This window comes from Malurus melanocephalus, unplaced genomic scaffold (assembly GCF_030028575.1).
Source record: "Malurus melanocephalus ecotype Western Australia unplaced genomic scaffold, MMel_1.1 scaffold_345, whole genome shotgun sequence".
Taxonomy (NCBI): Eukaryota; Metazoa; Chordata; class Aves; order Passeriformes; family Maluridae; genus Malurus; species Malurus melanocephalus.
Genome location: NW_026623577.1, coordinates 635,947 through 654,147, shown reverse-complemented (window position 1 = coordinate 654,147; position 18,201 = coordinate 635,947). Strand labels below are relative to the sequence as shown.

Below are 18,201 nucleotides of genomic sequence, written 5' to 3'. Positions count from 1 at the left end.
GGTGGACTTGCAGTGTAGGAAGAGTTATTCTGCATGACTGATTAATGTTTGGTGGCATCTGCCTGGTCATGACACTTTGGTGTCATTTCAGCAATTACCCTAATTTTCCAGGAAAGGAATACATCGTTTACTTGAAAAGTCAAAAAGTGATATGAAGGGAATGCTCTGAGAAAGACAATTGCAATGCATTACTGCTGGTGCCTGGTACTGCTAGGAACAGAAGCAGCAACTAGAAGCACATTTACTATAATTTGAGGGGAGCTACATGAAGCCACAAATTAGTCCACATTCTACAAATCAACAATTAAAATGAAGACTACTTGCTACAATACAAACTTATAATGGAATAATAACTGTCCTAAAGGTTTTGTTATGAGATTAAAAAGCAGGAATGGTTTATGACTAAAGGGAAAGAGGAGAAATAAGCTTGTCCAAATGAGAGGAATTGCCTGATTTCACTTGGGAACAGAGAAAGCTGGAGGTGCTCCAAAGATGAAATTAGAAGAAAACAGAAGATAAACATCATAAACATGGRAGACCACTACAAAGCACACTGTGCAAGCATGAGCAGGCTCTTGGAGTAGAACTTTTCCAACACAGAACGGAAAAGGTTATTTGCATTTCTCAGTTGTCTTAACTAGTTGTTACTTCAAAAAAATGATTTACCTTTATAGTAATATGTTTCTYAGCTTCAGCCTCCTTTAACTACAGAGAAAGAGCAGCTATAACTTAAACCTAACTCTTCTWTTGGCTGTGATGAGCAATGACAAAAAAACTGAAGCCAAATCAGCAATGTTTCTATCAAACCTCTTGTTGGGCTATTCCCTTTTCAAAAGCTTTGATAAATATATGGGGAAGATCTTCAGCTGATGCAAACAGTTGAAGCTCCAAAAATTATTGGGAWGATGCGCAATGTGCTTCAGTAATTTCACTGGCAGAAACTCCTCACAAGTTAGTTACTCACTTCCATTGCTTTGGGAAATAGCTCCCATGGAATAAATACTTCCTTTACTTTGCTAAGCCACTTGACAATTTTTGCAGACAGGTGAGTCATTTTGTTACCGTTTTGTTACTGATGTGCGCAATGAGAGTAATGAGTTAAGACTTACCAAAACTTTGCACTTAATGTTTTTAGTCTTACAGCAATTGCTTTCTTTTTGTTATGGTTTCATTAACTCACGTTCATGAGCATATGTACATTCTCTGTTATTTCATGAGGAGCTTAAAGAGACAGCAGTGTCTTTGTGTCTTTTTAGAAATCAATAGCAACACTGACATTATTACAGAAATACTGAAATGTTATAATTTTAATATTTATATTTTTTTGTATTGCATAATCTGATGCTGGATTTATGCAGTTGTTGCTTATAGCTCTAAATGACGTTAATTTCAGTTTAAGTGCAGTTTAAGGATTAGTCACTGCTACAGTCTCCAAGAAATCCTTTACTCTGGATTGCAGCTCGCACTATTCTACTAAAATAGCTCAGATCCCAGTATGGCACAACCCATCATCTCACAGAACCAGACAGATTGCCTCTCAACTCTCAAAGTTTTTAGATATCCAAATAGTAGCACTGTTCATCTGTATTCACATAAAATGAAAGATCTACCACCGATGAAATTTTTGGAACATGATAGATGTTTCTTACAGAGTTGACTAAATTATATTTCCTTGTAGATCTGAAAAACATTTCCAGACCTCTTACTCTGCTTACAAATTCACTGATACTCCATCAATCATGTTCCATGAACAGTACACTTCAATCTGGAATTGGACCCAGGATCCAGCTGACTCATTTAATTGCTTGCAACCTCCCAGTTATACAAAACTTCAGCAGGCAGTAATTTTAAAAAGGGAGGGAGGGGAAAAGGTATGCTCTTAAAATTTCTTTCATGTCATAAAAACTGACTGCAACTTAAGATCTTGCCATCCACGTGTGACTTCTGGATCAATAAGCCTTGCTAGCAGGGCTTTCAAAGGCTCAATTCATAAAAGCCCTGTACACCTCATTTATGGAGGCCCCTGGTAAAGCTGCCTCCATGGAAGCACAGCATACACTCTGTCCCTTCTCATCCTCATGATATTAGGCATGCTTCAGTGCCAGGCAGTAATGATGGCATTTTTGAACACTCCTAGGGGACTAAGGAGTGTGGTTTCTATTAATCTGTGCTTTTAAGTCACTTGGTAGCTTTTAAAAGTTCCTCTTTTTCCCTACGTTTTCCAAAACTTCAGAGTAAAAGAAGTACAACACACAGGTGTAATGATACTAACTGAGATTCTGATGAGCAGCCACTCATTGTGAGTTTCCAAATACAGCATAAAGGACTTTAATTTGTTGAAAGGGCATGCACTGYTCTTCAGAAAACTTCAGTTCCCTTTTACAGATCCTTAAACTTTTCAGGGGGAAAAAATAATCAGTGCATTAGTTTTAGTCAGTTGTCATTTCTATTTATGGATTATAGATTTGATTTGGAATTACAAGGTTGAGGCTTTTTGGTTTCAGTTGCTCTGCTGCAGACTGTCACTGCRTCCATCACTGCTGTGACCAATGTGCCACACCTCTCTGATACAGGATTCAGTGCAGGAGTGTTAAGCGATGTCCATGGGCTGGTTTAGCAGYTGGTTTGCTCAGAAAGTTGACTGAAGTAGATCTGACAGAAACAGAACAGCACAAAGCAAGCAGGGCTCCTGAAGGCAGAATRGGAAAGGCTTTGGACAACAAAAATGGGAAGAGCTGGACAGGGTCGTATCATGACTGACTATCTTACAGTGAGACCTCACAGAAATCAAGCTGGACTTGTTCGGAAGGTAAACCCTGAGGTCTAGAGGTTCCTGAGACAAACCTAAAGGACTCTACCCCGTGGGGAAGRTGGAGGAGGAATTATACCTTTTATTCAATCCTGTATACATTGCACTACTATAGAGAAGGGGTATCCACCTTAGTGTCCACCACTGATATGTATAACACTTAAGCAGGCTTTCAAAACAAAATATGTTCTTGGTATTGTCATTATTTAATTTTCAAGCAAACATWGAGTATCTGCCATCTTCTCCTCATTCTTGTTCTTCATCTCCAAAACCTATTTTGCTCATCAATAAATACCTCTGAGGGACTGGTGAGACATGACATAAAAAGGGACTAGCTTCCACCTGAACATCCCACATATTTATCTTTCTTTTGAATTTAATTTTAAATGTTAATTGATTAATTCTTGTGCATTTCATTAAATTTTGACAATTCACTGAATTTCCCTCACTTGGTTTCTTTGCCAGCTCAACAGATTATCTATCTACTTAGTTCAGTCTGGTTGATTGAGTGACTATCTGATTAAGTTTGATTGCTCTAGTTCATTAATTGGATTGTAAATGTTTATTCCAATCACTTTCTAACTGGTCAAACTCTTAAATAATTTCCACCATCTAGACCAATTATCCCTGCCTGATATCCTGTAATTTGTTTCCAGCATTACTGGTTTGTCACCATCTCTCCCTTCCCCATCTCACCCTCTCTGTTTCCTGAAGGAATCCTACAAGAAAGATGGAGAGACACTATTCACAGGAACATGCAGTGACAGGACGAGAGGGAATGACCTCAAACTGAAAGAGAGGAGGTTTAGACCAGATATAAGGAAGATTTTTTTTGCTGTGGTGAGGCACTGGAATAGGGTGCCCAGAGGAGCTGTGGATGCCCCACACCTGGAAGTGTTTAAGACCAGCTTGGATGGAACTCTGAGCAACCTGTTTGAGYGGAAAGTGTCCCTCTCCATGGCAGGGGAGTTGGAACTAGATGGTCTTTAAGCTCTCTTCCAACCCAAACCATTCTGGTATTCCATATTTCTCTTCCTTTGCTGATGCAGTCTTACTCCTCTCCTTTCTATTTGATCATCTCCCTCTTCTGTTCTGACTTTYTAAGTTTCCCCACTGTCTCTCAGTTCTTCACAATACCCACTGCAATTCTTCACAAACTTGAATCAAGTTGCATAGTCGGGTCTTAACAGCTTCAAACACCAGCCCTATTTCAACCAACAAATCTTTCCTACAGCTATAGGGAACTTCACGGATATAAAACAAAACTCAGAGCAAAACTATCCCTGACTCTTTCTTCTGCAAAATCAAGGATCTCCATGCCCCCTGATACAGGCTAACAGTCTTCTGGGGTTTATTATGGAGAGAAAAAAGAGACTGAGACTGTCATCTACTTAYACAGTGTAGTCAGATTGCATAAATCTCTGAATCTGGAGTAATACCAGCTTAAAATCGTCAGGTCAAGTGTAAATCATCATTGTCCTTCCCATWTCTCAAGTGATAATAGCAAATCCTATGATTGTTTTAATAAATCCAAGCAGTTAAAACATCACAAGAACTAAGTGGCAGCAATTAATAGTAATAAAAATAAGTTCAATTTGGGGAAAGCAGACTACAGAGTTCATTTTCTTTCAGTGAATCAATGGCTCCCCAGTTGAAATAAGCCTTAATTAAAAGAGAAGGTCAGGATAAAAATCATATACAGCATTAAAAAGATAATGTATTGGCCAATTCTTCAAGGTGTTAAAAAGTACTTAAGACTGACGAGTGCCAACATTTGCAAAGTCTCTTGAGCACTTCCTAGTACCTCTTAGGAGCACGTCCTTCACTTTGGATTACTAAAGCTTTGGATTTTAAATGCTGAGATTTCTCAATTCTGTTTCTTAACCCAAGCCACCTAACCTTTTCTTACTTAGAGTGGATGAACATGGTCACTCTGGTAAGGCACACCAATTTGGAGCTGCTGTAACAGATTCCAGCCTTTCCACCTTCTGCATGAAAACATTTATTTTAAAGATGAGTTTTAAGTGCATTATTACACATCTAAAACATTTCTTTTTATCACCTTCCTCCATATCTCATAACCTCAAATATATGGTCAGTTGATTACTAAATAAAACAACAGGACACTGTTCCATTTGCCAACARACTGGCAGACCTGTGAAACCCAAGTTCTCTAGGTATTCAAGTTTGCTTCCCTCCTGCTGCTCCTTTGGTGAGGACCCGAATGCTCTAAATAGATGAAATTATTCAACATCATCACCACTGTCTAAATCTGTCTCTGCAAGAAGTAAGTGTTCACAATCAGTAACAGAAATGCATAATCACTAATTCATTACTGCAAGAAGCTACCCTATCACTAATTGAGTTACTGTGCCTTTTCTAGAAGCAATATTAAAACTAAATTTGCCTAATTTTTTTTTATTCCTAGTGTTACAATAACTTAATTTAAAAAAAGATGAAAGTGAAAACAAAGATAAGCCCCATAACAAGTTCATTAAATTTATTTTACTTAAATTGGCACAAACCACAAGTGAAATAACTTTCACTTTAGAATGACTTTAAAATGATTTAACTTCTCTACAGCCACCACACTCATCTTCCAAAGCAGTATTTTCTCTAACACAAGATCCCTACAGGATTAAACCACAAGCAGGTTAGAGATAGTTTTTGGCACACAAGCTGAAGTCAGAATAATCAGTCATAGCTCATGGGGGAGCAGAGGTGAATGGTGAGGAAGGTGCTTGCCAAAGCATTTGGAAGCAAATATTCTTAAAATAGTAAGGCTTTTCCAAATGCCTACTTAGTGAAATTAGACCCACAGGAAAAACAGACCAGTTGAACTGTACAAATAGCATAGGCTACTCCATGGAAAATGCAGCCAATGGGTCTGATTTTATTTTTTTAAATGAAGAAACATAATACAAACAAAATGAATAATCCCATTGATCTCAGTTAGCTCTGGATCTCTTCTCTGGCTTCGTAAGGTTTTTAACCATGCCACTAATGCTGAAGGAAATTACCCAGCTTAGTTAAACACAAAAATTACCTGGATAGGCCAGATAATATGGTAATAATAATTTATTAAAGCTAAACCTCAGATAGAGACAGCTGTTTCTGAAATTATGACTACTTTCCTTTTTTTAATCATATTTGGTTTTCAGTTTTATGACAATGGCAACATACTGCCCATTTTCTGTTCACCTGTTCCCTTGAATTTCTTGACAGAGGTGGATCTCCAGACCATGTAAAATGATGTGGTTAATTCTACTAAAGGTTCATATCTTCTCTCCACTATACCATAAATACAACCAAGCAAATAATGAAACATAAAATATTATCACAATTAATCTAGTGGTTTAATAAATCTTCTGCAAATATCTTGCATTTCTATACACGTGAAAATTACTTAAAGGTTATACAATTTAATAAAAATGAATTACCAAAATCTAAATGAGCTGTGTGTCATGTGAGAGTTTAATTTGAAACATATGTTTAATTTTTTTACAGTGAGAAGCAGCAGTTGCTGGAGCAACTGCCCACAGATGTGGTAGAGTCCACATCACTGCAGATTTTCAAGATGCAGCTGGTCAGGGTTCTAGATAATCTCACCTAGACTCCCTTTCACACAAAAGGTTGTACCAGATTCACTTTTGAGGTTCCTTCCAACCCGGTCTGTTCTGTGATTCTCTTACATACTGATATAATCACAGTTTTCTGTTTGGAAGAGGTTAACTTGTCTGGGCAATTTTCCAGTAGGAAGCATCAAGAACTCATTTTGAAAAGGGGCTCACTGGTATTTCATTAAGTTCAGTTAACCACAACATCCTGTCATCAAATTAATTTATAAGACAAACTGCAAAAAGAGAGCATGTGGGAAAACTGAAATGATGCATATCCAGGTTTTGTCTGAATGCACAAAAACATAATTTTAGTAATGATTCAGATGCATAAGCAATCCTGTCTGGAGAAAACCCTTATTGATCTCCTGCAGTTGATTCATAAATCTGTTGCCAGGATATTTATCAAATGGAATCATGAAAAATTCTATCTGGCAGTTGGTCATGTTTCTTCAGACACATTTTAAGTCTGTACTTTTACTCTTCCCTGCTGTCTCTTCATTCAGTAAAATCATCTGATCTTCAAAATTTTTCCTTTCCTGAGAAGTCCTCTGCTTTAGATGAAGGATTTTGCCTTTATTACAACCTTAACTCCAACTTTCAGAAATTTGCATACATATTACAACCATCAGATCATTACAGAACTAGCTGCCTACCAGCTCTAAAGGTAATGTGTGCTTCTATGTACTTTCAGTATCTACAGAAAAAAGCTATTGCTGAGTGGACAGAAGCATTAACTTAATCAACAACACACGGTCTCTCCCCTCTCCAAAATAAATGGTTTTTATGTTGCTTACTGAGCTTGAAAACTTGAAAGCTAAGTGCTTCCTCTTGGACAGGCTGAGTGTCTGAAATAGCTGCTTTTAACAGCCCTGGAGCATCATTAAACCTTTAACACATTACAGAAGCATTTGGTCTCCACACCCCTTAGGTAAAAATTTACGTAGAATTGGTAAATCGAACACTGTTAAGTAAAACAATGCCTTGTCATTTACTTATGCCTACTAAAAGTACTTTAATTAAGACTTTTGGAAATAAGTTAGCAAATTAATTAATTTACAACTGCGATAAAACATCAGTAAGAAACCCATTAAATATCATAAATAAGTCAATACATTACTTAGGAAATGAACTCTTTTTTTATTACTAGAAATTACCATCAACTATAAAATGCCACTGTACCAATTACTTTACTTGTATAAGTAACAAATTTCTTAACTGATGTTATTAAATTAATAGATTACTTCTCTGCCCTTTTTTCCTTTTTTTTTTTTTTTTTTTTTTTTTTTTTTTTTTTTTTTTTTTTTTGCTTTGGCTACTGCACTTATTTAAATAGTAAGTTGTAAGAAAGAAAATTAGGCAATCAATAGCTTAGGTTTTACACACTGACAAACACAATTTGCTTCACATTTAAGTCAGTAATTGAAAGTCAATTGGTTGTAGCAGTTCAGGCAATGCTACCTGTTAGTCCTCCTGAGACAAAACCTATAGAAGTACAAGCAGTCTTTGTATTGACTGTAGGGGCTCTCTGATCAGATTCTAATCCTAAAATTGGGAAAGAACTATAAGGGCTTTCCTCTTACCATGTGAATTGGGAAATGTGAAGATATTCGAGTGACAAGTAACTATAATTTTTAAATTTATATTTTTTTTAATATTCAGAAGATTTCAGCATCTGAATCTATGTAAGTTTTTAATTTAACTTTTCCTTTCAATCCCATATTAACTGAGGTTTTTTTCCAGTTCAAATATAACCATTTTTTCTATACAAAACCTTTTCTAAGATAAAGGAATTCAAAAAAAGTGGAATCACCAATGTGTAAAAGCAAATTCAAAACCTCAAATTTCAACCTTCTTCAAGGACTCGTTTTTCCCCCAGAGGGTGGTTGGGCACTGGAACAGGCTCCCTGGGGCAGTGGTCACAGCACCAAAACTGACAGAGTTCAAGAAGTGTTTGCTCAACACTCTCAGGGACGTGGTGTGACTCTTGGGGTGCTCTGAGCAGGGCTGGGATTTGGACTTGATGATCCTGATGCCCCTTCCAACTCAGCTTATTCTGTGATTCGGTGTTTCTTTCAATATCTACTCCAGTGGAAATGCTAGCTTAACTTCCTAAGACTGTATTGATGCCTTAGGATTTTTAGTTTCTATATTCTCATGCATTAGTATTCTTGTATTTCTCTAGTACAATACTGAAACTACCATTCTCTCATCTTTAGACAAAACAATCCCTCTCTGAGCCTGAATCCAAGGACACTTTGCTGCCTCAGAGCCCCAAAATATGTAAACAACAGCGAATTGGGGGGGAGCAACTTTGGGGTGGTTGACATCATCACCTGTAAAGATCATTGGAGAATTAAGACCCAATATGTTAATAAGGCAGAACTTATAAAAGGTGAAGATCTYGTGASTCRGGGTCTGTTTTGGGTGTAGCCTCAGGAGGAAGCTTTTGTCTGCCTTAATGTACTACCAGTAGGCCTGTTAGGCCTGTATTAAAGTTGTGTATTCTCATTCTCTTAAGTTTGTCCAGCCTCTGTTTCAGGTGAGTCTAATGAATAAGGCATCAGTATGTACACCCTAATTTATTTTTAAATTGTGTTTATGGTCTTCAAAAGGCTCAGAAAAATCAGGCCGAAGGCATGCTTCTATTTCTCAGATGTTTCTTTCTCAAATTTACCCATGTTTTATGTGCTTCAGTAGCATTAAGGTATCCAAGTAGCTAAGCTGCCCAAAGGCTTCTAACAGCTGCAGAAAAATTAGATTTAGATTAATCTTTTCTTATTACTTTCCCTATTTTCTCCAAGCTTAAGGTGTCACCCTCAGCTGCTCATCATCACCTCTTTCCTCATAAAAGGACACTGCCACATCTTCAGCTGCGCACAAAAGACTTAGCAACCTAAACCAACCAAAAATAAAAGAACAAATGGTTTTATTCTCTGGAGGTATTGTTCATACACCATGTCCTGTGAGCAGAACAGAGGAGTAGCTGTTTGCTACAAATCTGCAGGTAAAATGGGAGATTTGTTCCTTCTTTTGCTCAGAATGTATCTGAATTGCCGCAGCAGCTGACATCCATCATCTGCAGAGCAGTGCCTGTAAGGGTGAGAGCTCCCAGTCGGTCACCTCTGGCTCGCCCTCGAGTTCTCCCAAGAGAGGAGTTCCTGTGCCCACAGTCTATTGCACTGAATTCCCAAAGCACTGTGGATACCTTGTGTCCTTCCACCAGCAGCAGAACAGGCACCTTCTGTCTGAACACACCTTGTGCTTCCAGCACAATGTCAGGCTGCTCCTTGTTGGAGCTTAGAGAGCACCTTTATGTACAAACAGTGCAATAAATCCTTTAATACAACTGGCATTTGTGGAGAGCAAGGTAAATGACCAAAATAATGTATGTTCTGCAGCACATTTCCCTGTCCTAGAGAGGTTGAAAAGAAGGACATGCAGCTCAACTCAGCACTACTCCAAATAAATAAAATGGACAAAAAGTAATGTGTTAAGAGCTGTAAGTAGTAATATTCTTCACTGACATGCCACCTAAAGATTTCAGTATGATTCACAGAGTCCATAAAACTGGTAGAACTAATGTGCAGCTGCTTCTGCCATAGAGCACTAGATTTACATACTTGGATTGATAACATAGCTTGTATTTAAAAAAGTAACCCCCATTTATGTTCCCATTATTAAAATTCCACACATTACATGGAGCTCTTTGGGGCTACTCAGCAATAACCACTTTGGAACACTGCCAGAGAAAGACATACTTTATTAGAATCAAGTTTTCCACAGTTGTTTAAAAAAACAAACCCTGAAATTTGTAACCACCAACATAAAAGAGATAGCTTGCAAGATGTCTGTCCAGGAACCTCTCATCTGTTCTACTTTCTGCTGCAGAAAAGTGAAGTTGTCAGGAATAGACATCTAGCAAGTCAGGATGAATACTGCTTCTTTTCTCACAAAATTAAATTTTCATAGCTATTCTTTACAAATGGAAGGAAAAAAAAAACCCAACCAACCAACCAACTTTGTTTTTAACTTCGTGAAGGCAACTTCAAGGCAACATTAAAAAAGATTCTTCCCTGAAATGGACACTGTATTTTTTAAAGAATTTTAATTATTTATTTGACAAGAACCTTTCATTCTGTGGTTTCTGTAGCCGTCAGAAATCATGTTTCTCTCCAAAAAGTACTGTGAGCTAGAAGCAATAAAATACTCTGTTACCTGAACTGCAGTTCTTCATGGCGAAGGAATCCACGGCCGCTATGCTCTTGTTCCCATTCGGAATATACTCCAGTGAGACCCGAAATGGTTTCTCCAGGTGTCCAACTCTCCTTTGAAGCAACACCCATCTGGTCTCATCATACAGCAAGAGGAAAGAACAAAGGAGGAGAACTGTAAGAAAGGCTACTTTACAAGGGCCAAATCCCCCAAAGAAGCAGCTCCACTTAYGGCTGGTCATGCTGTGCCTCGTTCCCCAGTCTTCACTTCCCTCACAGTGCCCCATCATCATGGCCTTTCCCTCTCATGAATTTTGCAAAACAACATTCTAAGCACCCAGACTTCCACTCAGCTAGATGTGGAAACCCAAATAAACAGTAGCTTATTGMTCTCTTCTGTCACACTTCTGCGCCCCCAGATTTCTCACAGATATCTGCCTGCTGTTTAAAAGTAGCTTAACTCTGTGGAAAGCAAGATGTGAAATCTGTAGCACACATGCACACCCCCTTTAAATATCATTCCTGATTCTCACCAAAAAGTCTCTTAGTCACTCAGGAAATAAGGCAGTCTCCAGGGCTGCACAATAGCTGTAATTCCCAGCACTGCATCACTGGTTGAGGTAACATATTTTGCTTCTAAAGCAGTCGGCTGAGGTGTCCATCTGTGCATGAAGCACCACAACTAAAACCTGCCATTTCTCCTCCTCCACTTCCTGTCCCTCTTTGCCAACTTAGCTCCCTCCCAAATGTCAAAAAATCCCAGCAAGAAAATCAAGGAAGTGAATTAGCAGCCCTAGAGGTTAACATACACACTCCAAGAGGATTTCCACTCAGTCTGCTTGTCGCCAAGAGCAAATGAGAACCAAAAGCCTGTATCAGCTTGATCTATTCTTGAAGATACTAGAAGATATCAAGGCCTGACTGTCTTTAACGTTCACCTCCTCCCCTCTGTTCAACTGRGTCTTCTCCTTTTCCCAAATTAACTCCTGGCCAGAGTGCACAAGAACTATTCCTAGACCCCTGATTCTGCTTCTGTATCCCACAAGGCATAGCTAAAGGCAGACAGTGAAAATACAAATATTTGTCTTTTTGCCAATATACTGGAATTCTGCAAGGAAAACTTTAAGGAATTAAATACTTGTACAATAATATGGTCTGGCCCATCTCCCTTTTCATCCTTGGCACAGCTGCCAGTAAAGCCACTTGATGCCATTTGTGAAGGGCTGCTTCTCAAGAGGCAGGGATATGGATCCCATCCCCACCTTCACTCCAGTTTACCCAGGGCCTGCTCACTAACCATAAACATCATCAGAGACAAGAGATTCTGTAAAGTCGCTCAGCCATTACTAATCCACTTTTTCACGTTTCTCTTGTTACAGGAGAAACCCAGCACCAAGGAAAAAGTCTCTTTGTAGTGTACTGTAAGTGGTCAGCTGCAGTCTAACAACCAAACAGGGCCTAACAAAGCCTATTAGGAAAGGCAGCTCCAGCTGCAACTTTTAAAAGATGAGAACAAAAATTTACTATGTTCCCTTAAGTTGTTTCTAAACACCAATATTAAGCATTTTAGAAGAGTGTAACTATTTCTAGTTGTCAGAAATTTTTCACTACTCTTAGACAAAATCCCACATTTTTTATGCTCGTATAAAAATATTTGCATGTCAAGTACCCGCATCACCTCCTTGTATATGGGTTTGTCCTTGTGTGTGAGCTGTGTAAAAGAACACATTTTTCTCAGGGAAGGGAACCCACTGGAACAGATGTTCTGAGCACAAGAAGCTACACAATTTATTTGGCATCCGTTACAAGAAGCACCTTTCTCCAGAAGCATGCCAAAATGTGGATGTTACAAAGTTTAAGACATGCTTCTGAAAGAAACATAACGACATGTGCATATGACATTTGYACCATTTGACTATCACTTGTGCCTTCTACAAGCACAGATCAATCCCAAATTGCAGACCCTATAGTGCAACCAGCTAGGAGACTTTCCTTGGTGCAGACACGCTGTCTGTCTCATCAGAGACACAACGATGTCACTATGCTCCACTGAACTGAACAAAATTCCCAGCAGGGAAGGAAGCTCTCGACAGTTATGTCAAGGACCAAAAGAAAAGTCCTAAGCAAGGGCTGCAGAAGGATCCTGCTGACAGCTAATGCAGTTCAACTTGCAACTCAGAAAAGAAAACRCAGCTTTTTATGGATTTACTAGGTGTCTTCCTCCCTCTTTTTCCACTGAGAAGAATGAAAATAGACTGCTAAATTTCTTTTTTTGTTTACAGTAATTTTCATTCCCACATCTCATCTTCCAACTTCTGTACTCRAGACTCCCACTTGAGAAATCCGTGTCCTCTCTCTTTTTCTGTCCCCCCAAGAGATAAATCTGCTTTTGTTGAAATTAAATAGAACAAAGCATTAAGAATATTTTAAATGCCTAACTTCTGTGTGAGTTATTTCTTCTAATGTCATCTCCACTTAGGTATGTTATAAGGATTAGAGGATACGAATTTCCCTGCAAATAGAGTCAAAACCCACTCCAGATTAATTTTGATTATGAAATACAAAAGCATCTGTATGTCATGAAAATTGTTTTCCTCAGCTTCAGAAGACTGATGGATTTTAATTCCAAGTACGCARTGGCTCTCAACAATGATTTCCATTTCTGTGCTACTGCTAACCCTCTGGATAAATGTGCCAGGAGTTTTAGGAATTGCTTTTTTGAGTTACTGGTGCAATAACTTTAGTTTGAGATTCTCAGGCCTCTCATAGTTTACCGCAGAAACTTTATTAACTCCCAGAGCTGTTGCCAAGCAGGTGTTTTATATCGCCACAACRCAAGACTGGAAAAGGCAGACTCACTCAAGCCCAGATTCATTACAAAATATATTCATACTTCGTGGTACAAATTCCTACAATAGGTTGCCTGAGATTCAGAGATTCATGTGAAAAGTAATACCRAGTATCAGCCTTTTACTTCAGAGACATAAAGATGGCATAAACTAGTGGACTTACCAGGGATACTAAAAATAGCTACAGGGTCAACAGAGGCACCTGTGGGCAAATTTGGATAGGAATCAGTACTGCCATCATTCTATGGCAGAACTGGGACTCTGATCTCCAGATCTTCTGTAAAACACACTGTATTACACAGACCCATACTCATTTGCAGATCCTGTACTATATATAGGCTGCCTGGCAGCAGCATCAGCAAGATCTGCTTCAGCATAACCAATATGTATTAGATGCTGATTAGAAGTAGCTTTATTAAATTTCTATCAGTGGCCTACATGTGGCCGTGGAATCTAATTTTAAAGAGTATTTTAGCAAGATAACAGAAAACTACTTGGGTCATCTTTTGGGATAGATGGGGAAACACCATGTGTAGAAGCTCTTCCTACTGGAGTCATACTTTACCAACCCAACAGCTTTCTGAGCTGAGATGAGAGGCTTGATGGAGAAGGAGAGCAATGGGTGYTGCTTATCTTGACTTCATTAAGGTGTCCAATACTGTCTCCCATCCTCAGTGACCAATGGAAGCACACACTGTGAGTGGGCAGTGAGGTGGATTGGTTTAGAGGGTTGTCATCAGTGGCACAAAGGYCAGCTGAAAGCCATTCACTATGGGGACACCTCTGGTTTTATAGTGTTTTGTGTCTTCATTAATGACCTGCATAACTGGACAGGCAGCACTATCAACAAGCTTCCAGCAAGATGGGGAGGAGCAATTGATACACAGCACATCTGGGCTGCCACTGAGAYGGGCATTGACAGGCTGGACATTGGGGCCAACAGGAACCTCATGAAATTCAAGAAAAGGAAACACAAAGTGCTACTTCTGCAGCAGAACCACCTCATGCACGTGCAGGCTGGAAAGTGGCTTTGCAGAAGATGACCTGTGGGTCCTGGTGTACAAAATGCTGAGCCTAAGTTAGAAATGTGTCCTCAGTGAGAAGCCAGTAATTTCCTGGGCTGCACTTGGAACCACAGATTAAAGGAGTGATTCTTCCCTGCTATTCAGSACTGGGGAGACACTTCTGGAGCACTGGGTCCAGTACTGCAATTTTCAGTACAAGACAGACATGAGTTACAGAAGTGAGTCAGCAGAGAGCCACAGAAATGATTAAGGGACAAGATCATCTGACATTAAAGAGGAGGCTGAGAACATTTGGATTGCCTAGCCTGGAGAAGAGTAGGCTCAGGAAGGAACTTATCAATGTTGATGTGTCATGGGACAACAAAAAGAAGACAGAATCAGACACTGATATCCAACAAAAGGACAACAGCAAGCACAAGGCACTTTTCTTGGATTGAAAGACCAGAAATTCCATTTAAACACAAGAGAAAACTTGCTTACTCCAAGGGTGACTGAACAATGGAACAAGTCACCCAGAAATCTTACAAAGTCTCTGTTTCCAGAAATTTAAAATGTGAGCAGATATAGCTCTGGGTAGCCTGCTCTAGYGCTCACCCTGCATCAAGAAGGGAAATAGGACTACAAAGTCTCAGGGGTTCCTCCCAACCTCAATCATTCTGCATTTGTGAAACATAGGTCCCAAAAGCAAATAACAGTGGATAACAGATTACTCCTGTTATCCTCTGCATGACCTGCAAGCACTCTACAGAGTGATGAATCAGCCCAGTAAGCTGACAACTGCAAGGACAAAGGCATCAGTTACTGTACCCAGAGCCATCATCTCCTCACAGCCTTCAACATCACAACCTATTTCTACCACAACAGTGGCCRTAATAACCATGATGATCTCTCTAGATGCTGCCTCAAGCAATAAAACTGACTTCAGTTTAACATTTTAATTTAAGCCTTTATGCTGCAAAGCAACACACTGTTGTATTGTTCAGGCACTGYTCAGTGTCATGGCACAAGTCAGATCCATCCGGTCTTTCACTGAAGCTACAGTAAGAAAGAATTGGGCTCAGATATGTACAGTCTGCAATATGCATCAGTTTAGACAGAAACTAATGACACTGTGGTCTTGAGTGATAAAGTAACCTAAAATCCTAGATACAGATATTTTCAGACTTTAAAGAAGTTCAGACCTGGATATGTCATCTAAAAAAAAAAAAATTGTTGCTTAAAAAAAGCTTGGGCAACACCCAAGTTTCTCTTAAAAGGCTCTTTCCCAAAACAGAAAATRCTGCTGACAGAACCTGAGCCCAGGTTTACACAGCAATAGAAGGGCTGAATTTTCAAATGACTTTGTCATTCTCATTCACACTCCTTAATGGAAAGGTGTGCTGTAGCCTRCCTTTAGCCTTACTTAGCCCTGCAAAGCTGAGGTGTTAGAGCCTGAACAAACCAAAGCACCTCACTGTCACCTAACTTTTCTTAAGCCTCCCATCCATGACTCAGTTTGCCAGGTTCTAGGTTTCAGAAGCCACAATGCAGTTGTCATGGAAACAGAAGTGAGAGCAATAGTGTAGACACTCTTTGGTTGTTCATGCAGTGTATAGCTTTGGACGGAACACTTTCCTGACTAATTCTAATCAATACACTAATGCTTTGGATGCCATTTTGCATGCTCCTCTGGGTAACGCCAGCACTGATTAATTGCAAGTGCAAGTCAGGAGGATCTCTTATAGGGAGTGCATTAAAAAAAAGAAGTGCTAGAACTCTCAAGTAAAGTCTCAAGCCAGAATACTTGCATCCTGCATTTGTCTGCCTTCATGGATAAGCGATTTTGAATCCAATTAACACTCACATACTCTTCATCCTATTAGAGTTGTTTCAAAGTGCTTGACTGCAGCAAGCTTTGGGACTCTGGTTTTGACATTCCATGTAAAGCAACCATCTTTGTGATCCTTCCCCAGACATCCAACTAATTCTGGAATGTAGAATTAATTTCTGTGCTGTCAGCCAGCCCAACACCTGTGTTGCCAGCTGTGTCAACACCTCTGTCTTCAGTAGAGTGCAGTTTGCACTGGCCCCAAGGYACAAGATAAGTTTCACCCAGAACACTGTCTCAGCTCTGACAGGTCTACTGCTTTCTCACTTTCAGAGAAACTTTGAAAGCAAGTCTTCAACTTATGAGAAAAATATGGAAATTATTAGCAAAAAGCCCCAAAGAATCAATGCTTAAATCCTGTAAATCAGGACTAACTGCACCTGAACTGTGTTKTGAGGAAGGAAGAGCTGCATGGGCYCTCACAGGTCATGAATCAGCTCGTGTGTTCCCAGCAATTCTTAGTATCAGGTTGAGGGAACACAAGAACTTCCAACTATCTCCCCTCCTAAAGGAAAAAACTGTGAATTCAAGCTGTATTCTGATCTCTCATCTCCACTTTCCCAGAACAAAAACTGTGGACTTTAACAGAGTCCTCACAGCTAAACTGAATAACAGTGTGATTTTATTTCTTCAGGTCCAGGCTCTCATCTAAAACACTCCTGTTGCTACCAGTACTTATCATGCTATGCCTGTGAGGAAAATGCARTGTATCTTGGCAAGAACTTAAATCTTATCTCTTTGGTAAAAGATTCTGCAAACTTTTGGGAATTACAAAATTAAATAGAAATAATAGCAGCTGTGTCAGAGTATTTCMCATCAAAATCCACCTGCGGCAGCGAAAAAATTAGAAGCTGATTCTTGAGAATGAAATCTTGTTAAGGGCAGGCTTAAAATTAGCAGTAGGAGTGCAAAARAGATTTTTTTTTCTCTTTAATGGATAAATAGGGGAAAGAACACAACTTTTTCCATCCTGCATGGCACTGCATAATTATGCAGAAGCTCATAATAGGTTTTAATCTTGCCTCCATACTGCTYCAGACTTTCCTTTGCTTCAACAATTAATCAGCACTGCAAAAAGGAAGAACCAGATTAGATCTTTTCAGGCTTCAGCCAATAGAAAGCGAAAAAATATTTTCAAGAGGATGCMAATAAAATTTATAGAGACAGAGGATTAAAAATAAAATTGCCTATAGGAGTCTGGGTAAATGCTTTTCTTATTAATTYAAACAATACAATATGTTGTCTTGTAATTCCTTTTAATTACAAACTTTGAAGTAATTTCAGTTTACTGAACTTAAAATTGCTATAATGATACCAGATCCTGAAATTGAAGCATAATGTTACAGTCTTGAAAAATGGAAAGTAATAAAGATACTGTACGATAATACAAGAGATAATTTAGCATTAAAGGAGAAAATTCTTGATGTGCAACACAGAGTTTACAGTGTTAATTCTGCTCATGGATAATTTTACTTTATAAGAGAAAGAAAAATGGGATACTTTTTCCTCTATTGATTWAATGCCCATTGTCTTTCTACCCTTTTCTTTGGCCTTTTGCATAAGCAAGGCATAACTGTAACTGGTAGGTTAAATACAATTGAGACCTTTATTAGTGTCATTGGATCAGACCTTTAACATCCCTGTGAGTGGTTCCAAGAATGCTTCTCTGCCCTTTCCTCAAAATGCCTTTAGAAGATGTTTTCACAAAAGCTTTGCCATTAAAAAAAAAAAGAACAAAACAATTATTTTCTTTCCTATTGCTCTTTTAATACTTTTAAGATTAAACTAAAAACACTGCCAATTTCCCCCAAGAATATATG

General features: G+C 38.8%; 1 protein-coding gene across 1 annotated transcript in view; it reads right to left on the bottom strand.

The window, feature by feature from the left end:
* Positions 1-18,201, bottom strand: part of ALK (ALK receptor tyrosine kinase) — a 222,582-nt gene that overhangs the window by 91,547 nt on the left and 112,834 nt on the right. The window contains exon 4 of the mRNA XM_057378195.1: positions 10,645-10,772. Coding sequence (XP_057234178.1) covers positions 10,645-10,772 — 128 coding nt within the window. The remainder of the gene's footprint in view (positions 1-10,644; positions 10,773-18,201) is intronic.